Here is a 20966-nt window from a genome sequence, read left to right on the forward strand (position 1 = left end):
TACTTGGCCAGACCCTGGCCCTTGTGCCTTCAGACACTGTTGGTGGGCTAGCCAACCCGAAACCCAAGCAGAGAGCTTGCCATGGGGTCTTAGATTAATACTAATCCAACTCTGTGCACCATCAGACCTGGTGTGGTGGTTTGCAGTTTTTCCTCTGTCTAATTACAACTCAAGGGATAAAACAGGTACCATAATACAGCTGGGTAGGGTCTGTGTCCTTGCATTTCTTTGTGAATATGTTTTTGCAGCCAGGAGATTGGAATTAAACTTTCTATAAACTTAAGACTCTTCTAAATCTCCAACATGCCCTGGCCCTTCTCTCCAAATTGCATCTGGAAGTCCAACCCGTTTCCCCAGGCTTAAACCCATCTACATACAAGCCTTGAAAGATCCAATGCCAATATGCAGTTAGAAGTTCTGTAACACTTGCTAGTAAATTCAAATACAGGGTCTTCCAGCAGATTTAGGAAAGTGCACATGAGCAGAGTCTTCCCTCTGAAATACAAGTCACTGAGGGGAAGGGGGAAGAAATTAAACTTTTAGAATATACACAATCCATTTGTTACTTTGGGTATCATGAAGGAAGACATGCACTTGTATGCATCTACTTCTGTTTCTATCTCCTACAGAAACTGCTGGAAAAGGTTTTCCAACTCATTTCAAAACTCTAATAGATGTATTTTTAAAAAAAGCAACAAGCCCCTCCCTCCCTCCTCCCCATTAGAAACTAGCTGACAGGGCTAGAAAAGGGGTTTTTTATCTACCAACACTGTCACTAACTACTAAAGAGATTTCTGCCTTTGCTACTTCCTTGTATAAGAAAGCAGTACTTTTCAATAATAATCATACAGGCTATGGTAGAACAGTTAAGAGAGTAGAGTCTTCCTTTTCCAAGATAGGTTGACAGGCAATACTACTTTGACACGTGCAAGGCTTGTGAATTTTATAGCAATACTTAACAGCATGGAATACTTAGGTGATCAAAAAGTCTTGTGGTTCAGGTATGCCAGAAAGGAAGCTAACTTATTGACACCTAAGATAATTCCCTTCATTTTCTTCTATTCTTCCCTCTCTCACATCATCAAAACAATGCAGTTCAGTTGGACTGTGCTTTTAATTAAAATATACATCGCCTACCACTTATCTTCCATTCATATTCAACAGGACAATATTAAGGTTCTTTACAGATTAAGACAGCTTGAAAACACTGTTTCGGCTCTCTTCTGCTCTTTTTACAGGTTAGGGGCCATTTATCTTCTGCCAACGCTCTTCTCTCCTCCCTCAGAGAATTACAACAACGCCACCACCCATGAAGTTTCTCACTGTATAAAAACAGAACAGGCCACTTAAAATTATCACTTTAAGTAGAATATGTTGTTTAACAGTTAATTTTTGAAATTGTTTAAAAGATAATATATTTTTTCTCTAAGGAACTGTACAATTTGAGATGAACTTCATTAACTCTGCACAATACAGACAACTCTGAACAGGTGAAGCATTTTAAGTATTGGAAAGTGGGGTGAAAGAAAAGCTGCAATGATTTCCCAGATTAATAACAGCTTTATTAATAACATTTAAGAATGACAATTTCAGTAAGTTCAATTTATTAAGTGTTCACAGAAATCTGATTTTTTTGTACTTCAAAATTTTATACTTCAAATTACAATTTCAAGTTTCAGTGCTTTGAGCTAAAAAACAGGAGCATGTAAGTAGGGAATTCCTCCAACATATTCAATTCACAGATTTGCAAAGTCAGAAGGAATACTAGGATTATCAAAGTTTGACCTCCTGTATAACACAGGTTTTGGGCTTCCCTGATTTAACTACTGTTTCAGTCCAGTAACCGGGGGATTTTCTTTAAGAAGAACACCAACGCTGCTGTTTCGCAGCACACAACCAACAAAATTAGCAAGCAGCCATACTACTTCTTGAGTTTCTTTTGAGCAGCCTTCTTCTTGACCATTTGCAACCTCTTCATAGCATTGAGCTGAGATTCCTGAGAAGTCGGGCCTTTTAGGGTGGTTGACTGATTGCCAGTATCTGCCGTGGTTTTGCTTGCGCTGCCCCCACTGCTACCCGCAGTCCCACTGTTGCCATTCCCACTGCTCACCTGGCTGCTGGTGCTTGGCGCAGTACTGCTGGGACTAGGAAGACCTACTTTGCTGACATTGTCGCTGCTTACCGAACGGCTAAGAGGGGTCTTCCCCAGTGTCAGAGGTGGAGGAGGTTTCAGCTGAACAGGGTTTGTGCTGTTGTTAGCAGAAGCTATTTTTGCCCCTAGTCCTGTTTTGGAAGTTGCCAACCCTGACAAACCCACAGGTTTCTGGTTATTTGAAGAAGCTGCAGGTTTCCCACTGGTGCTCTGTGCTGTTGATCCCAGTTTGGCGGTTGATGGATTGGCAGAGGAAGTTTTGGCTGCAAAAGCAGCCCATCCTGTAAGGCCACTGGTTGCTGAAGAGGAAACACTTGTACTGGCTGAGTTCCCCGAAATTGCTGCTAAGGCCTAAAATAAAGAAACATTCTTATTATAGTAGCATCTACCTGTGCAACACATCACAGCAGGAATATATCGAGCTTCTGTTCCCAGCAACACCCAGTGGACAATATTTCATTACTGGTCACTACAGTTAAAAGTATTAACAAGAAAAGGAAAGGATGCCAGGTGCAGCCAACTTTTAATTTCTCAGCCACATAAAACCAATATTAGCTTTTCTTCCCTTTCTTCTGTACAGCTAGCAGGCTATCACATGGCATTGTGATCCCCCATAAACTCTAAAAAACAGATTAACTGAAGTAACTACAAAAAGCCCAAATTTGTGAAGTATAAAAAGGGAGGCAAGCCACCACCTTTTATTGTTTACTGTCGTTACCCAGTGTCACTTTTTAACAAGATGACAGATGCTCAGACAAAAAACAGACACTGAGCAATTAAGTATTGCATTTATTACAGTCTTTTGGTCAAAGTAGGAGTGTTGAAACTTTTTCCTTCTCATCCCTCCTCTTGGTTCTTAGCAGCCTGTACCATAGATGCAATTTAAAAGAAAAAAAAAAAAAAGGTCACCAGATTTCTTTCCTGTAGTCTTCCCATTCAGGTACTGCAAAAGACAACCCTCCTGCAAACAAAGTTTTCCTTGACTGCCAAGTGCTATACACATTAACTGCAGTTCCCACACTTTAAACCCTATAAATCCCCAGTTTTCAGATGGGGATAATACACACGCTGAATTATTAAATCAGTTATACCAAATGGCAGAGTCAAAATGGAAATTAAACCCCTTTGTTCAAGTAATACCCCTTCTATAATATATCCAGACAGTTTCTAAACAGTAAAGATGATGGATGAAGTTGGGCCTTACTCTTGCAACCTGTTTAGGCACATAAATAACTCTGCTGAGGTGAATAAAGTTATTCACAAGTGTAAATGCTTGAGCAATAGCCATCATATTATTCATGATGGTTTGCATCCAGGCAGAGCAATGGAAACGTAACTTCGAGCACATGAATAATTGCTTTGATTCTGAGTTAAAGATGTGTTTTCCTAGGTAAGGGTCATGCTTTGTTAGACTACTATGTTATTTATTACACTGCTTCTGGTTTACCACCTTTGACCAACGTGTGACAATATTTATTAAATAACTTGGAGAAACAGAAACATAAGGCAACATATGTAAGAACCAGCCTCCTAAGGTAGATATCACAGAGTCAGCTAGAGTTTTCCTATTATGACAAGGAGAAGCCTTCTAACTATCAAAATATGCATATGTTACTTGACCACAGAGAGCAAATCACATCTTTTATACAATTCATAGAATGGTTTGGGTTGGAAGGGACCTTAAAGATCATCTAGTTCCAATACCCCTGACATGGGCAGGGATACCTCTGACTAGATCAGGATGCTCAAAGCCCCGTCCAACCCGGCCTTGGACACTTTCAGGGTTGGGGCACCCACAGCTTCTCTGGGCAACCTGTTCCACTGCCTCACCACCCTCATGGTGAAGAATTTCTTCCAAATATCTAATCTAAATCTACCCTCTTTCAGCTTAAAGCCGTTACCCCTTGTCCTGTCACTATACTCCCTGATAAAGGGTCCCTCCCCATCTTTCCTGTAGGCCCCTTTAAGTACTGGAAGGCTGCTATGAGGTCTCCCCAGAGACTTCTCTCCTCTAGGCTGAACAACCCCAACTTTCTCAGCCTGTCCTCATAGGGGAGATGCTCCAGCACTCTGATCGTCTTCATGGTCCTTCTCTGGACCCACTTGAGCAGGTTCATGTCTGTCTTATGGTGGGGACGCCAGAGCTGGACACAGTACTCCAGGTGGGGTCTCACCAGAGCGGAATAGAGGGGCAGAACCAACTCCCTCGACTTGCTGGCCACACTTCTTTTGATGTAGCCCAGATGCGATTGGCTTTCTGGGCTGCTAGTGCACATTTAGGAGGATTTCTACTTGTATAAAACATCATTAAAAAAAAATAATCTGCAGAGTAAATTCTGTTCTCTCCCTTGTAACATAAAAGCACAGTCAAGAGATGGATGCTTTAGGGACTTATAGTTGAATTGAGGTTTTTTTTCCCCACTCTTTTAGTGTTAATGCAAACCCACTATGCAATGGTACTACTCAGTACACACAGTAGAGTAGACTATTTTCATTCATGGTTCTTGTGAGAAAAAATTGGTCTAATTGAAAAAATTATAATCTATGCAATGAAACGGAAATTCTTCCTCTGGAAAATTTAAACTACGTTACCTTGACTTCTGCTCTCTTGAATGCTAGAAAAGTTGCTGGGGTCTCAGGTTTTAACTTAATTTCTGGCTTCTTGACCAATGGATCCTTCACAGCTGGTGCAACTGAAACCACTGCAGGAGCTGGTTTTTGAGGTGGTTTTTGTGTCTTCTGAGCCTGTATAAGTGGTAGGAAAAAACCCCCAAATTAACATTGACTGTTTTGACTGTTAACAAAAAAGCATGAACGTTATCAGATTGCAATCTAGCCTTTCCAATTTCAAGCTGAATGGTGCCTGAGAAATAAGGTAATAGGGGATGTGCAGGTAATGCTGAGTATGATACTGGGGACAGAGTCCAGCCAAAAAGCGTCCTGAATAGGACTTGCTATTTCAGCGTGGAACGAGTGGCAGTGTTGACGCTTAGGGAACAGGAAAGCACTGGGCCTTCACAGAAATACGGCAAAGACAGGTGCACTTGAGGAAGACAAGGACATAATCCAGCAGTACTGGGATGCAGGCTGCAAGAGTCTGCTAAGAAGTGGCAGGTAAAATGGTACAATTTATGCTGAAACAAAAAAAGGAAAGGGCATATTGAAGGCAAATGTTGAATGGCTGCAATGGCTATCCTGTGCAATAACTGACCTCAAACACACACTCCTCTGAGTTCAAAGGTCTGATGATCATCAGAATAACCATGTATTTCAGTCAGTGATGATAACTCCTAGGCCAGGATCTTACATTGCCTTCTTTTCTTGTTTCTTAGTAGAGCCATTTCAATAGATAACAATTTGCTAAGTTATCATAGAACAGTTCCAAAACAGAACACATTTTCTGCTGTATAAAAGGGTTTGATTTTAAAATGTCAGAACTAAAGTCGTGCTAACTAATGTTTCATGCGCTCAAAAGATGCTTTCCTACTCTGATGTTTGTTTCTCATGAAGAGATGAGTAGGATTCTTGTGGGATCAGGAATAATTAGTCTGTTTAGTCAAGAAATTAACACACAGATCAATCAAAATAAAGGGAATTTTTTTCCTGGAATGTGCTACCCTCAGCTTACTGTTGAGCCTGAGAACACTCAGCACTTAAGACCTGGACCGAAGTTTGCAGTCTTGTCTTACAGGAAAACAACCACTCATGTCCAAAGCTGAGAAGAAAACTAGAACTGTAGGGCTATTTGGTAGACATGTACTAAAAACTGAGTATCACCTGAAATAAAAACTTTTCAACTGCTGCTTACCGAATAGGAAATAATCCTATTTCACTCTTCTTCACTCAACTTTTGCTTTTTAAAAAGCTTTGTTTAAGAAGCACATTACAGAATACTCTTTGAGATGCTACATTAAAAAACACAGCTGCAGCAAGGGAAGCACTGCTGAGAAAAATGGTCCTCCAACATGCTTCCAAAGATTTCTGCAATCCATAAAATACTCTCACATATTAGAAATAGCCTACTGTATTCAAATAGTGCTCATACAAAAAACTGACTCCTACCATTCTCTTCATCTGCCTGGTACAGCGGGCACAATACCACACAAGTCGAGGATCATTCACTTCCTTGTCTGTCACTTGAGGTTTATGGCAATCCTGGTGGTAGAGATTATGGCACTCCTGACACTCCACTAGCTGATTCCCAGAAATAACTGTCATTTGCCTGCAGAGCAAATAGTTAAGAACAGATTATGGGAGAAAGCACTTAAAGGATTATCCAATTGTTGCAAATTTTGCAAGGCTTGCGATAAAAACTAAAAATATTTTTGCTTTCATGTGTATTTTCTACCTGTGGCAAATGAAATGTATTCCTTTTCTTCCTGTATGAGTTCATCCTAACAAATAATTTAGGAAGTTTGTATTTTTTAAAGGTAATTCCATTCAAGAAAATCTGAAACATCTATACTATTAAACATGTGTATATGACACTTTTGATTTCCCTGTTTGATTTTTATATTAGAAATGTAAGTCTTACCTGCTTTGCTTCACCTGGGCATTTTATGGATACCTCACTGTATACCAATTATGACTTCCTCAGTATATTAGTATATGAAGGCCTAGTTTACCTTGGGATAATTGTGCTGTAAGCTGTAGAGCAATACAGTTCAAGAACAAATAATTTCTCAACGACAAGCCTGTAAGAGTGCTTTTTGCCACAGGATTTAAAAGCATCATCATCCAAGCTGTATACTACTTTAAAGATGTTTTATTACCCGTCCTTTTGGTTCCTACTACACAAACAGATACTTGGAATTTGAGATAATACCAGAATCATGGAAAGATGGAATAGAGAGGATTAACTGTGCAGTCCTGCCTTGCAGCAAACATGTAAGCTGGTGATGAGGACTTAATTTTGTGTGGGCCTCTGGTGAAAGTAATCATGCTGTATAAATGACAAATTAGTGATATACACATGACTGGGAGTATGTCTGTGAATTAGCCAAATACCATTTTCCTAATGATTTCTTCCTTCAGATGACAAATCAGGCTATTTAATTGCTAAGCTGCTTTTGCTTATATCCCCGAGGAGCAGGTACCCAGGTAACCATGGAAACTCTATTTGTAGATGGGTGGGAAAGGTAATACCTTATTTCTTTATATAACAGGAAAATGAGGTCTGAAGGTACTGTCCATTTGGATACTAGAACATTTTCTAAGAAATATTTCTCTTTTAAATGGGCTATTTAAAAACAGAAGGAGAAACCTTTCTGAAATTCCAGGGCCCATTATTTTAGATGCAGGATATTTCAAAAGCTGTTTTGTTTGTTATTCCTAAATAAACTGGGTCAGAAGAAAGCAGTGATGTTTCAACCCCATGTCTCAAGGGAGGAACCTCACCCTATTTTAAAATTACAAAGAACAATCCCAGACTGATTAAAAAACCATGAACTCTTCATGCCCAGAAACAAGTTAAACGAGACTTATTTTTAAATGATATGATAACCAAGAAACAACCTGAAAGATTTTTTTACCTTCAGAAAACAAACAAACAAAAAAGTATTCATAAAAATCAAGGTTGTTCTTTCAAAACCAGGCTTTTTAAAAAGACACATATTTTGGGGTTTTTTTTTGAGAGTTCATTATCATCTGCAAACTGCATGTAGTATTTCTTCATATAACTGAGGAGCCATATAACTGGTGAGTCCTGTTACTCTAACATCTGCAGGTATTGGAGAGGGTGAAGTTATTTTAATACTCCCTCTCTCCTTATGCCTAACTTGGAATAAAAGAACAAAAAGAAAACCACCACAGGCATCAAAGCTCAATACTCCTAATCACTGTGAAAATACATTTGACACTTAGCAAATCTTGAACAAACACTTAATGTCTCTACTTTAGTTTTTACAACTATAAAAAAGGAATAGTTAATATTCAAATGCACTCTTTTGCATTTGTGAACCCACAGCTGGGTTCTTGTTGTTAACTTGTCTTCTACAGCAATATAAATATAAACCCTTTGGCTACGAACCCCACCTACTCTGCAATTGGACGTGGTGTTTTCATTCACAATTGATTAAATAACTGACTGAATTATTAAAAGATGTCAGTTTCTAAATACTATTCATATTTGAGTTATTTTACAGAGTATCCATTGCTTTCATATTTCATATGTACTGGCATGTTATTATTTCAGCTCAAGATGGCCAACCCCAAAAAAGTCCCACATGTTGAAAGCTGAGCAATAAATAGTGGGATACTGTCTAACCAACGGTGTTGAATTCAGAAAATCTGACACACGAGTACTCTGAAAAACATCCTGTCCGGCGTGAGCTGGAGAACCAAATGACATCAGCTCCAGCAGGTTTCACGTAAAATGAAAACAAATCCTGAGCATTGGGTGACTGTTGCCATCCCCTCTCTATTGGGTTGTTTCTTTCCCTGCTTTGCTTCTCCCTCCCTCTGGCATCAGCTTAATGAGAGCTATTTTAGTCAGGATAGACACATCTTTTGCAAGAGCACTATGAATTTGTGACCGTGATTAGCTAGAAGCAATGCCTTCAGCAGCCAGGTTAAACATCAATTGTGGAATAGCTAATGGAACCACATACCTGGCCTATGCTTTTCAAAGCAAAGCCTTGGCCACGCTAGGCACAGCAGTTGCGTTTTCTCTTTACTTTGCAGGCATTTCTCATTATGCTTGTGCATGTTTTCCTTTACCAGGGAAGATGCAGAATTAATTACCCACAGCAGCTCAAGACTGTCTAAATAAAACTCTTCTTCATCCCTTCCTGCCAAATAAGTTAATACCATACTGGTTTTAGTAGCATTTTAACATACTGCTGAACAGGGCTTTTCCCCTTTAGGAGACAGCAAAAATGGCATTTGCAGGAAGAAAGGTAAAATGGAAATATTTATTTCGTACTTTAAATGTTTTAACTGTTCTTCCTTTCTCAATGTCTATAATAAGAAATTAAACATTTGAGATAACACATGGGAACCATGTGACATGAAATCTCATCAGTTCACAATTGGTTAACATTAGAATTAGCTGTAACAATGGAAATTTATCCTCATCCATGGAAATGACTGAAGAACAAAGTTATAAAGCACAGTTTTCCAACTGGCTTAAGTTGAGCTAAAATATATAATGCTACCAAAGGCCAGTCCCACTTTCCTCTCTGTCCTGGCTCTACATTCCTGCATCTACACATGTGCCAGCATAAGCATTTACACTCACTAAGCTGCCTGAAACCTAAACCTACTGAAAAACCCAAGTGGAGAACTTCTCCAGAAGCTGATCCAGCTGATCGCAAACGTGTGGGCAATACATCCCCTGAACAGGACAGGGAAGGAGGTACAATTGGGAAAGCCAAACTGTTCCTTTTGGCAGCAGTAGCAACTTACAAGGACATAAGTTGCTACTTGTAAAACCAAATCCTCATTTGGTGATTTCACTACTGTGAAACCAAATCCTCATTTGAGTGATTTGAGCCCAGGGTGGATATTCAAAAGCATATTTTATACTTCTGTTAACAATAAATGCATTGTTAGCAGAATGTTACTAAGATTCAATTTTAGAGCCCTTACTGAAAAGTAAAAAGAACCTGTCTCGATTGCAAGAAGTATTTATGCCATTAACTGAAAAAACATGGCTATGTGTAAACTAACGTCAAATGATCACGAAAAGAGGAGCAACGCATACAGAACTCGTAATAATGCTAAAAATGTTTTCAGAAGAGAACTGATTTTTTTAAAAGGCTTGTCATAAGCCATTAATATTTTAAGTTGTTTTCCAATATCTAGAAATCAGTATTTGTCATGATACGTTTTGCATCTTGCCTAGTTTTATTATTTTTCACTTGCCTTTTCCTGAAGAAGAAAAGTTGTTTTTCTCATTAAGTGTTCCATTTTCAAGAGACCATTCTTATTCATGAAGGATGCTTAAAAGTGTTAGTAATTTTGGATATGTGCTTACGTGATTTCCAGAATAAAAACTACAGGAAGCATAAACTCAATAGTACACACGAAAAAAGGTAACTAAACAATTGCAATGAAGCACTGTTGACTTACCTGCAAACAACACAGGCTAATCCCATTTCCATAGCAAAGTCATCAGCACTGGTTTCCTCAAAGCTAGATAAATCAGGCATGGATAAATCCTTGCTAGTCTGAACCGTAATAGGAGAGGAACGAGCCTCTTGCTTCTCTAGTCTGGGCTTCTTTGGTGCATCAGCTCCTTCAGTGGTATCCCCTTTTATCTATTACATACACACAGAGAATGTGAAAATGCAAAAAGCTAACAGATATTATTAAAATGAGAAAATGACTGGAACAATGAGGTTAGCAGTATAAGAAGGTGTACTTTACACAGCATACACACAACGTATTTTCCTTAGATACATATTTTCTTCAAAATATTTATGAACCAGAAGCTCAAGTCCACTTTTTGTACTTCACCTCAAAAATCCTTGAAAAAGCTTTGGGAATCCCACATTTTAGCTTGCTACATTTTAGTAACCTCTTATTATCAGGATATTTAAAACACAGAAGCACAGAATGGTTTGGGTTGGAAGGGACTTTTAAAGTGCATCTAGTCCAACCCCTCTGCAAGGAGCAGGGAAAACATTCACAGAATAATTATAACAAGACTTTTGTTGGATTGCCTGAACGGCAACGTGACTGGACAATGCAGCTCACAGGCTATGCACAATTAGATGAGTTCACTCACACAGGTTAAAAAGGAGAGCTTTTTGTCTAAAACACCTTCAAGTTTATTAACCAAGTTATTTTATTCGAGAACAAAAATTACTTACTTTATCAGCAGCTCTCTTTTCTGTTTCTTTTTTCACCTTTTCTGATGCAGTGGGCTTGCCATTGTTGTTGCCAGAAGGCAAACTAGGAGAAGCTTTAGGTTCTTGCTTACTGGAAATAGGTTTGGTAACAGATACTTTTGGTTGCTCTACTTCCTGAAAACAGAAACAAAAATTGAAGGCAAAGCCTACACTTGAGTTACTTCCTAGTTTGCAATTAGTTAAATAACAAGTTAGGCAAACAACATGTCATACAGCATTGATCATCTATATAGACACTTTTTTTTTTAACATTTCTTAAATATTTTCATATCTATCAACAAATTAGTGTGTTTAAGCTGCAGTCAATTATTAAAACCTCCCCTTATCACTCACCTTCCAGAGGAAAAGGTGCTCCTTATCCAAAGACAGATCCTCTTTGGAACATTAATTAAAAAGGAAAACTTTTCTGCTTTTAAAATTTGAAGAGATAATGAACACAAATTTGCAGATAGTTCTGAGGAAAAAATTCAATATAAGCTGAAACCATAAGTTGACATCTGATGTCACCAGACATCAATACTTCTTTCCCTCATGGAGAAAAATATTGACCTCTGCTTAATCTCAGTCCATATTCACCTATCAGATTAATAAATTTAGATCTCAACAGAAATCAATAGTTCTTATTAATGACACATTAGTGTCACCAATGTATAATAAGCACGTGAGTCTGTAAATGAGTGATTATTCACAGCAATGTGCATGAGCAAGGTACCCCCGCCCCTCTCCCCCAGCTTAGTAAGAAGGGAGTAATTATCTGCTGCATACTGGGATGGGTCCAGAGCCCTGAGCTTCAGCCCCCCGCCAGGTTTGCTGACTTCCTGTTGCATCCAGAGTCAGAAACAGATTTCCTCATCTGCCCGACTGTGGTAATCCTGTGCTCCTTATTCTGTTCTTGGATTTCATGGTCAACAACAAATTAATCCTGCAGTCTGAGTTCGAAAGGAAAGGAATTCTTGTACTCGATTCCATTTCTGAGCTTTGCAGTCCAGCTGATACTGGAGACACACTGAAAAGAGGAGAACAAAAGATTTCTTCCTCTGGCCTAAGGCTCAGTCTCACCTGAGGGCAGGTGACTACCAGCCAAGCTGTTATCAAAATTGGCTTCCCAAGACTCTCTGCACTATTATTTGGCTCCCTGCTTCCTCTTTAAACTACAAACCAATGCTTCTTGGAGCTCTGACATAGAGGGCTCCTAAGAATTTTGAGACCTGTGTTAGAGTGAACTGCAGTTTAGGTTTCAGGGAGTTAACAATTTGAATAGAAAGGAGTTAGACCACACAGTACACGTATGATGTATGCTGTAGCAGTAATAGTGCCTTTCACTTATTCGGAACCACGTACACGCAGAAATGAAATATTACTAATGTATCAGCATACAGACCATCATTAGAACATACCAGGCTGACTTCTAGGCACCCTAGGGGAGAACACTACCTCATTATCCATATGGCAATATGTAGCAATATGAGGATGTCCTCGCTTGGTTATTTCTATACACTAATCTCAGATTCAAATATTGTCTCTAGCAGGTGTTTAGTGATTTTCATAGATCAAAAATAATGTTTGTCCGTTGGATGGCAATGGTTTCAGCCTGCAAATCATTTTTGCTTTGAACCATTTGGTGTTTCATTCTCATACGACTTCATCAACAGAATTTCAAGAAAAGAGATCCAGCTTTATCAGTAAATAGCTTGTTTTGTTTCATATTTATCTGTGGTAAAGAGATTTTTTTTTCCATTAACTTCAATTACTCGAACAGATTATGTTGCATAAAAGGGGGATGATGAATATGAACATTCTATAATGACTTTTTCTTTTTCCTTGATTTCTGATTCTCTTAACTTTTCAGCTATAAAAGACGAACTAGGAATAGCAGGAGCTTTAAAAAGGCATACAAATGACCCATGTTCTCTAATACCAATACCTTCTGAGATGGACGATAGCTTGAGTCAGTTCCTCTGGCCAAAGACTCATCAAGAAGCGCTTTCAACTTTTCAGCAGAGTCCTTACTTTTTGAATGCAAGAAGCCCAGAGCTTTCAGAAAAATGGGATCAAGCTCCAAGTTCACTGCAGCAGCCATAGTGGTGTCTTTGGAGGAAGGAAAAAAAAAAAAAAATAACAACAACTGTATTCATATGGACAAACAGCACATGGCTAACTATCTCACAGAAGACTTTTTTTTAAATGAAATTATATTAAATCACAGCAAGGATGATATGGAAATTAATTATCATCATTAGAAGATGACTGATTGTGAACCTCAGAGCTGCTGAACTTGAATTTGGCTTTACACCTGAAATGATGTCAAATTCGTTCTTTGGCATATCTTATGGTCAGAAACTAAACTCATCATACTTACATAAATGGAACAAATATTCCATATTCTTGATATTCCATACATACAGAATATCAAAAAGTATGCAAAATAAGTGTAAACTTCAAGAAAAGCAATTAGTACCCTTTCCTTAACATTATTTGCACATACAGTGGTTTCTACCTCATTGTTTATTCAAGAATAACAAAGAAAAATCTCCTGTAGAAAAATTAACTTTTGAAACTTCTGAAAAGAACAGCTCATTGTAACATACAATGTAAGAGATACAAAACAGCTAGTATATGATTTTATATATATTTTAAAAATCTGAAAAAATATATTGTCCAGTTTTAAATTCAGCTGAAACAGTGAGAAAATTTATAACTCAGACTGTGATTTATCTGAGTCCCCTTGTGATAGCCTAGGTTTTCATGTCAAGTAATGACTATCCAGAGTTCCCAGATGCTACAGTGTCAAAGTACATAGAACAAAGTGAGGAAAAGGTTAGAACGAATTTAAAAAAATATGTTTGCTTCATAGCAATACATTCCTGCACTCTGGAGCCTTCTCTATTAATTTCTTTAACAAAAGCTCTAAGGAACTGCGTTTACATCAGAAATTGTCCCTACGAAGATAGATAGTTCTCTAACTTTATCAATAATTAACAATTAATAATTTAAGAAATAACATGGGAAGTTTCCTGCTCTTTTCCAAAATGGATGAGAAGTGGTATTGTTAATAATGCCTTCAAATCTCATTTGAAATATATCAGGACATTTTATTTTTTTATACAGTAATCTAGAAGACATTCTTGAAAAGGCTTTTATCAGTTCTGCTCAAACGCACTGCCTGGACAGCTTTTTCAGCTGGAGCTTCCAAGGTTTTGTGTGATGAATTCCTTTTGATATTCAAGGCAGTGAACTTTTACCTCTCTGGCCAAAACACCAGCAGTGGCAGCCTGCTCTCTCAACACTTGCCTAGAAGTCTCCAGGAACCTTTATCTCATGCTGAGCTTTCACGAGACACCAGAGAATCGCTTGACTGAGATCATCAAGGAGTTCGACACACAGTAGACTTCACAGGGATTTCATCAATGGACCCAGCAGAGAGTTAAGAATCCTCTTCAAGAGCCTCTTCTCTCTTCCTTAATCTTTGCTACTTTTTCTGGTGGCCGCAGAACTTCTCCTATTAAGTATGACACACCAGTTACTCTGCTTTTTCACTGATCAAGTAGAGACTGCAGTGCAAGCCCCATCCAGACAATTCAGTCTCTCTCTGATGTTTACAAAAAGTGAATTCAATGCATGTGGAAAGCACATACCCTCTTTTTTTATGCATCTACTGCTGATACATTTTCAGGCTGCTCCTGCATTCTGTGGGTAGGTTCTCTCTCCCATTTCTTTGTTATGTCAATATACCTTCCAAGTTTCAGTACCATATAATCTTAAATTAGGACTCTGCTAAGCCCTCTGTTGAATGACAACATCAGAATTAAAACACCAATTGCAGAAATTTGGAATAATTTCCTGTTAAAAAAAAAATCCTTTAAGTTCTTTCCTGAGGCTTCTTCTAGGAATATATACTTGTGTATGTAAGGAACAGGTAGCCTCAACAGTCATTAGCAGCCAAATCAGGATGCCTGGAATATTTAGAGAACAAGTGTAAGCGTGCTAATTACATTTTCATCTTTCTGAAGGTAACACTTCCCAGATTTATTTCTAGCTCTAGCTTTTTAAAGATGTCTATTGTAAAGGAACTGTTAAAATTCAAATTTCAAAAGGGTTCTCTGTATTTATTCTTTTATTTGCATACGAAATTGCAGCAGCACTTTCTCTTTCTCAAGGGTAAATTATAATGCCATAGGCTAATGCAGTTATAACTAAAATCACAAGAAATTTCTCATGAGAAGGGAGGGAACTGGGCTTATTAAACAGTTCAAGTACACTCAGTTTAGGCATACATTTTCAAATTAAAAAAAACCTATTTGTAAGTTAAAGAAAGTAAGTATATATAATGCAAAGATGAACACATCAATAGCTGTCTTTAAAATAACATCTGAAAAAAAGTAAATTGATAAACATGCTCTCCTTACTGGACCACAATAACACAACTGTCAAACAGGCTAATACCAATAACTGGCCTGGTCCAAAAGGCAAATTATTGCTTTTGGTAGTGGCCTTTACCAGATGTTTACAAATCAGAACAGTAGTTTGATACTTATAAAGCTAAGATCCAATTACATTGATTCGTGTTTTCATTCATAAACTGCTCCTCTGGTGGTGAAGTCAGCATATAGCAACTTGATAGTCTTGGAGCAAGACTAGGGCAGTGTTTTAATGTTGATGCCATAGGTTATTCTGCGCAAGAGCACTCCTTGACTTTCTTGTTTACGTGGAATCTTTGTACAGAAAATATCTCAAATGTTGTTTTGGAAAAAAATAGGAAAAAAGTGAGTATGACACTGTCTTTTACGTAGCAGTTTGATAATGCAGCTGTGAGATTAGAGGGCTGTGTTATCATCCTTGAATCCAGAGCAGAACTGGTTTTGCACAACGTGGTAACTGAAGGGAACACGCAGGCAACTTGTGGAGCAGGGACAGGAACTCAAGCGCACCTTCTTGCAACTAAGCATTAACCCATTAGCCCAGCCCTAAAAACACCCTTCTCAGCTTACGTATCTCTTTGACACTCCTTCACTATTGTATCAGAACTGTTTGACAAAACCAAATATAAGGTAACAAAACTCTCTGAAGTATGTGAGATAATATTAAAAATCCTACAGTGGACAGTCTCATGGAGTAACCTCCTAACGCAGACTACTCTAAGTGGTTTAAATCCCTGTGGGAAGAAAAAATGTTAATTAGTGGGTTGTTATTCTTAAAACATCTAAGAGTCTAACAATTTTTTGAGTCTCTCATTTCTTGAGCATACTATTGTCTTCTGCCATATAAGCTTAATTGAGCACTATACAGAATATGTGGTCTTCCAATTTAATAGACTTATTAGACTTCCAGGGTGTAAGAGACCCCTTCTTTTCATTTATTTGCCAGCTATTATTTTGCATGCCTACACATGTATTATCTTATTCATCATCATTTTCAGTTAAATGGATCTACTTACTTTACATTTTCAGATATGGCCATATTTTTACCCATCTGTTCCTGAACTCCTATTTCTATTATTTTCTGAGACAGGTGTACAATTGAAGATATTTTTCCAAGAAAGTGCACACCTTCAATTTATATTGCAATGCTATTATCAAATCCGTTCTTTATAAACTCAGCAATGCTTTTATTTTTCACTGACGCTGATGATTAAAGGGAGTTTCACTCGCATATCCTGTTCAGCTACCTTCAACATCTGTAGCAGTTAACTTAAAACCCAGTAACATGAATCAGTAGCACAAGATTTCTTCCAATGCACTGCACTGTGTTCATCAATAATTAATTTCACTTACCACCACAATATCAATTCACCTTTTTTTTTCCCTTTTGGATTCTCCTGTTCCTCAGGATTTTCTCTCTTCCTGACTAACCTAATAACTGTGATGGTGGCAGATTTCATTTATTTACCAATAATGTCTTTTCCAGATCACTTGCAGATTTAATGTAAGCCTTAATAAAGTAGATCAAGGAAAATCTTAACAGCAGGAAAAACTGCACTTCTCTTTTCAGTTTTTGTTTTAGTATCTTAATCATGAGAACATAATTTCTCAGTTATCTCCGCCGAGGGATATTTCAAAACTCACACACTTTAGTAGTCCAGACAACTGTATTAATCAGAACAATTGTATTAATCAGTTCTTATTTATTTGACGTCTTCTCCAAAGAATTTTAGAAGACTGGAGTAAAATCTTCTGCTATGGAGTTACTAGTACTGGCGTTACTAATACTGGCAGCTTTCATTTTACATTCTATTCTACAGCATATTTTATACTGTACTTTTAAATTAATATTTCAATCAATATCACAGTAACCTATACATCCAGAATTTCTAAGATAACACTATTGCCCTATATTTGCTGTTTCCTACTCCTCACAAACAGTACATTATTTAAGAATCACAGAATCATTCCGTTTGGAAGGGAGCCCAAGTGGTCACCCGGTGCAACCTCCTGCTCAAAGCAAAGTCAACACTGAATCCAGACCAGCTTGCCCAGGGCTTTGTCCAGTTGGATCTTGAAAACCTCTGAAGACAGGAATGTGACAAACCTTCTGGGCAACCTGTCTCAATGCCTAACTGTCCTAATTTCCTTACTTTGAATTGGAAGTTCCAACTTGTGCTGTCTCTCATTCCCCTGCAGTGCACCTGAGTAGAAAGACTGGCTCTATATTCTCAATAATCTCCTCTTAGGTATATAAAGGCTTCCACTAGGTCCCCCTAAGCCCACAGTAGATGACATCCAACACTCTCCCTTCATCTTCAGATCTAGCTATTTTGTCACAGAGGACAAGCCAATTGGTCAGGTATGATTTATCCTTGGTAGATCCCAAGCTGGCTATCCCCAGTCACCACCTGCTCCTTCTTATGCCTACAAATGGTTTCCTCCATGATCTTTCCACAGGTGGAAGGAGTGAGGCTGACCAGCTTGTAGTTCTCTGGACTGTCATTCTTGCCCTTTTTGAAGACAAACGTAAGATTTGCTTTTCTCCAGTCTTCAGGGATCTCCCCCAATCTCATGGCCTTTCAAAGACGACAGAAAATAGCTTTGTGAAGACAGCGTCAGCTCTCAGCACCCTTGAATGCAGTCCACTTGGGCCCACGGACTTGTCAGGTAAACAATCCCTGCTTCAATCCTCTTCCACAACGTGTAGTTCCTCCTCTCCTTGAACCCTGCCTTGTGGCAAAAGGCCTGGGAGACCTTATTGGCGAACTCTGAGGCAAAGACGACATTGACTACCTCACCCTTATCTGTGTCTGCTGTCACTAACACACTTGTCCCACTCAGCAGCAGCACCACATTTTCCTTGTGAATCCTTTTCCTGAAAAATGGCATCTCATCACTGTTGATATCTCTTGCTAGTTTCAAATCTAGCTTAGCTTTGGCTTTCCTAATACCATCCCTGCATGCCTGGGCAATATTCCTGTATTGCTCCTTTGTAGCCTGTGTCTCCACTTCCACCTCCTGTATACATCCTTTTTGCATTGGAGCTTTGTAATGAGTTCCCTCTTTAATCAAGCCCTTTTCCCATGATATCTGCATTACCTTTCTACAGAATGTTTTTGTTCTCATGAATAGTTGCGTTGCCACAAAAATCAGTTTTATAAAAAACTTTTATTCAAGTAAATGAGACAATCATACCTTCGGCAACTGGGATGTGCTAATCCCTGCTACCACCAGGCTTCAATATTCTGCAAAAATGGACCTGAAGATGCTGTTTAAACAGATGTCACTGCTCATTGGTCTAAGTCACTGGTAAATTGATTATATCTCCATTATTGTTTTCACCTTTCCCTAATTCAATGCCTACTGAAGTTTATCAGGTTTACAAATTCCCTAGATATCATCCTCCTGGTGATTTCTTGGTGGACGAACCAAACTTTAGTGAAAACCGAATTTGGGAATTAGTCACACCAAAGCCACGACCCGACCCTTTGCAACAGAGTTGCTGCAAATTTCTCCCTGACGTCTCCTTTATGAAGGAGAGGCCTCTCATCTGAAAGTCACTCTTCAAAAATAAAATGCTTAAGAAAATAAAAAGCCACCGCCTTTTAATCCAAAGATGTCCTATGCTATGGCTGGAACCTATATGCCCTGTATTATGTATCCATCACCTCTGTGTGCTTGGGCTCTTCCTTCCTCAGCGCTGTCCCCACCCGCGGGCCAGTGCCGCCTTCCTGAGGGAGCCGCGCGCGGTGCCAGTCCCCGTCGCGAAGGCGGCGCTGAACCTCCCCGCTGCACCGCGGCGGTAACGACGCGGTCCGCGCACACCGAAGCCAAACGCCGGCACCCAGCGCCTCCCGCCCGAGCGGAGGGAGGCTGGGCAGTCCCGCACGGCTCGGTGCCATGAGGTGGAAACCACCCGCCGCACACGCTGCCCTGAGGCAGAGCCTGAAACCAAGGCTCCGGCGACCCTGCCGCACCCGTTACCAGGCCCGACTCCCTCAAGGCCGCGGCACCCGGCGTGCCCGTGCGCTCAGGAGGGACCGTCCCTCCAGACGCCGGCAGGAGGGGCGCCAGCACCCACAGGGCCAACGCGGCCGCCTCCCCGCCCCGCCCGGGCCCTCCCCGCGCCACCGGGAGACTCGACGCTCGCTCCGCCCCGAGACCCGGGGTAACGGCCGCCAAGTGTGCGTGTGGGCTTCCTCCCAAAGCCCCTCTTCCCGGGTCCCCGCGAAGTCGTGTCTGCCCCCGCGGAGCCGCCCGCCGCGCTCTTACCGGAGAGGAGGAGGAGAACGCGCGGGGGCAGCCGCCACCCCCGCCCTCCCCGCCCGGAGCCGGGTCCGCCGCTGCGCCGGTCCCCCCGCGCAACCAGGGCCCGGAAGCAGCAGTTCCGCGCGCTCGCCCCGCGCTGTGGGCGGGGGAAAGTCTGCGGGCCGGGGCGGGGCCCAGCCAGGGGCGCGCGCAGGAAGGGGCGGAGTCGGGGCGGAAGCGGCCGCGCCGCGTGCGGGGCCGGGAGAGCGCTGCGGGCGGGGCGGGGTAAGCGGCGGTTGGCGTCCGCCTCACGCGCGGGGGGGACGGAGCCGTTGGGGGAGGGGCGGGCCTTGCCGTTTCGCGGCCGTTACCGGTCCGCGGCGGCGGGAAGAGGTCGGCGCTGGCCGGAGCTGCCTGAGGGAGAGCAGCCGGCGGGTGCGTGGCGGCTCAGGGGGGCAGCCCCGGGTGTCCCCCGCCGGCGAGGGCGGCGGGTCTCGGCGCACTCCGCGCCGCCCTGGGGAGCCTGGGGAGCTTCCTCCCGGCCTGGGCTGCCTGGCGGAGGACGCCTTGCCGTTAGTGCTCTGGGTTGTGAAGGAGGGTTGGCTGGAAACGCCTTCCTGAGGTGTTTGTCGGTGAAGACCAGTAATAGCTGATGGCGGGAAGGACACTCGTAGCCTTCGTGTGGTTCACCTGACACTTGGTGACTTAGGGCTAAGCTTTTTGAAGAAAAGTAAAAAAACCAAAAAGGTTTCAGGGTTGACTACCAGGTCCCATTTTTCTGAGCTGACAAACTGCTGAGAGTAGCTTGGAGTGGAGGTTTTATGCAGTAGGTCTGCAAAGGAATTCTAACTCTGTGGTATTATTTTCTGCAATAACCGAGTTTTAGTGTGCTGTCTTTCTAAAGTTTGGCTTCTGTTCTTCATAGCCTGTATCTTAGTTTCTTGAACCATTAACAACTTTTACTTTATTGCCATACCTGTCTGAAGTTCTGGTTTGAAGCTCTTCGTGAAAAGCTTGTGTGCTTCTCTTTGGATTCACTTGAGAATGCAATGGTGGCCCCAAACTCATACAGCAGATTGTCTGGATAGAAATATAACTCCAACTTCCAAAGTTCCTTGCCTTAAAGCACAAATATTACTTTGTACTAAGTTAAATATCTGCTGGAGGAAAAATACATTTTTAAATGACTTACTATGTTGAATATTTCTCAAATGTCAACGTGTCTGTTTAACAGAAGTTCTGTTTTACTATGTAGTAATCAACAAATAAATGAGATCTTTTTCAGGAACTAAA

The 20966-nt window shown here is 40.6% G+C and overlaps 1 protein-coding gene across 1 annotated transcript; it reads right to left on the reverse strand.

The window, feature by feature from the left end:
- Positions 1 to 1623: 1623 nt before the first annotated feature.
- Positions 1624 to 19729, reverse strand: INTS12 (integrator complex subunit 12). Its single transcript, XM_059817906.1, has 7 exons — positions 19698 to 19729; positions 12929 to 13092; positions 10966 to 11118; positions 10223 to 10410; positions 6215 to 6374; positions 4745 to 4897; positions 1624 to 2503 (listed from the first exon to the last, which is right to left on the reverse strand). The coding sequence occupies exons 2-7, from the start codon at positions 13082 to 13084 to the stop codon at positions 1922 to 1924; spliced, it is 1392 nt and encodes a 463-aa protein (XP_059673889.1). The 5' UTR covers positions 13085 to 13092; positions 19698 to 19729; the 3' UTR covers positions 1624 to 1921.
- Between the last annotated feature and the right edge of the window lie 1237 nt (positions 19730 to 20966).

Source organism: Gavia stellata, chromosome 5 (assembly GCF_030936135.1).
Source record: "Gavia stellata isolate bGavSte3 chromosome 5, bGavSte3.hap2, whole genome shotgun sequence".
In the NCBI taxonomy this organism is placed as follows: Eukaryota; Metazoa; Chordata; class Aves; order Gaviiformes; family Gaviidae; genus Gavia; species Gavia stellata.

Bases quoted from the DNA above. Each gene is read 5' to 3' on its own strand.
- INTS12 (XM_059817906.1), bottom strand. From the start codon at position 13,084: ATGGCTGCTGCAGTGAACTTGGAGCTTGATCCCATTTTTCTGAAAGCT. The intron at 11,119-12,928 runs GTATTGGTATTA...TTCTGTTTTCAG, and splicing joins GCTATCGTCCATCTCAGAAG to GAAGTAGAGCAACCAAAAGT. The intron at 10,411-10,965 runs GTAAGTAATTTT...TGTATGTAATAG, and splicing joins AAAAGAGAGCTGCTGATAAA to ATAAAAGGGGATACCACTGA.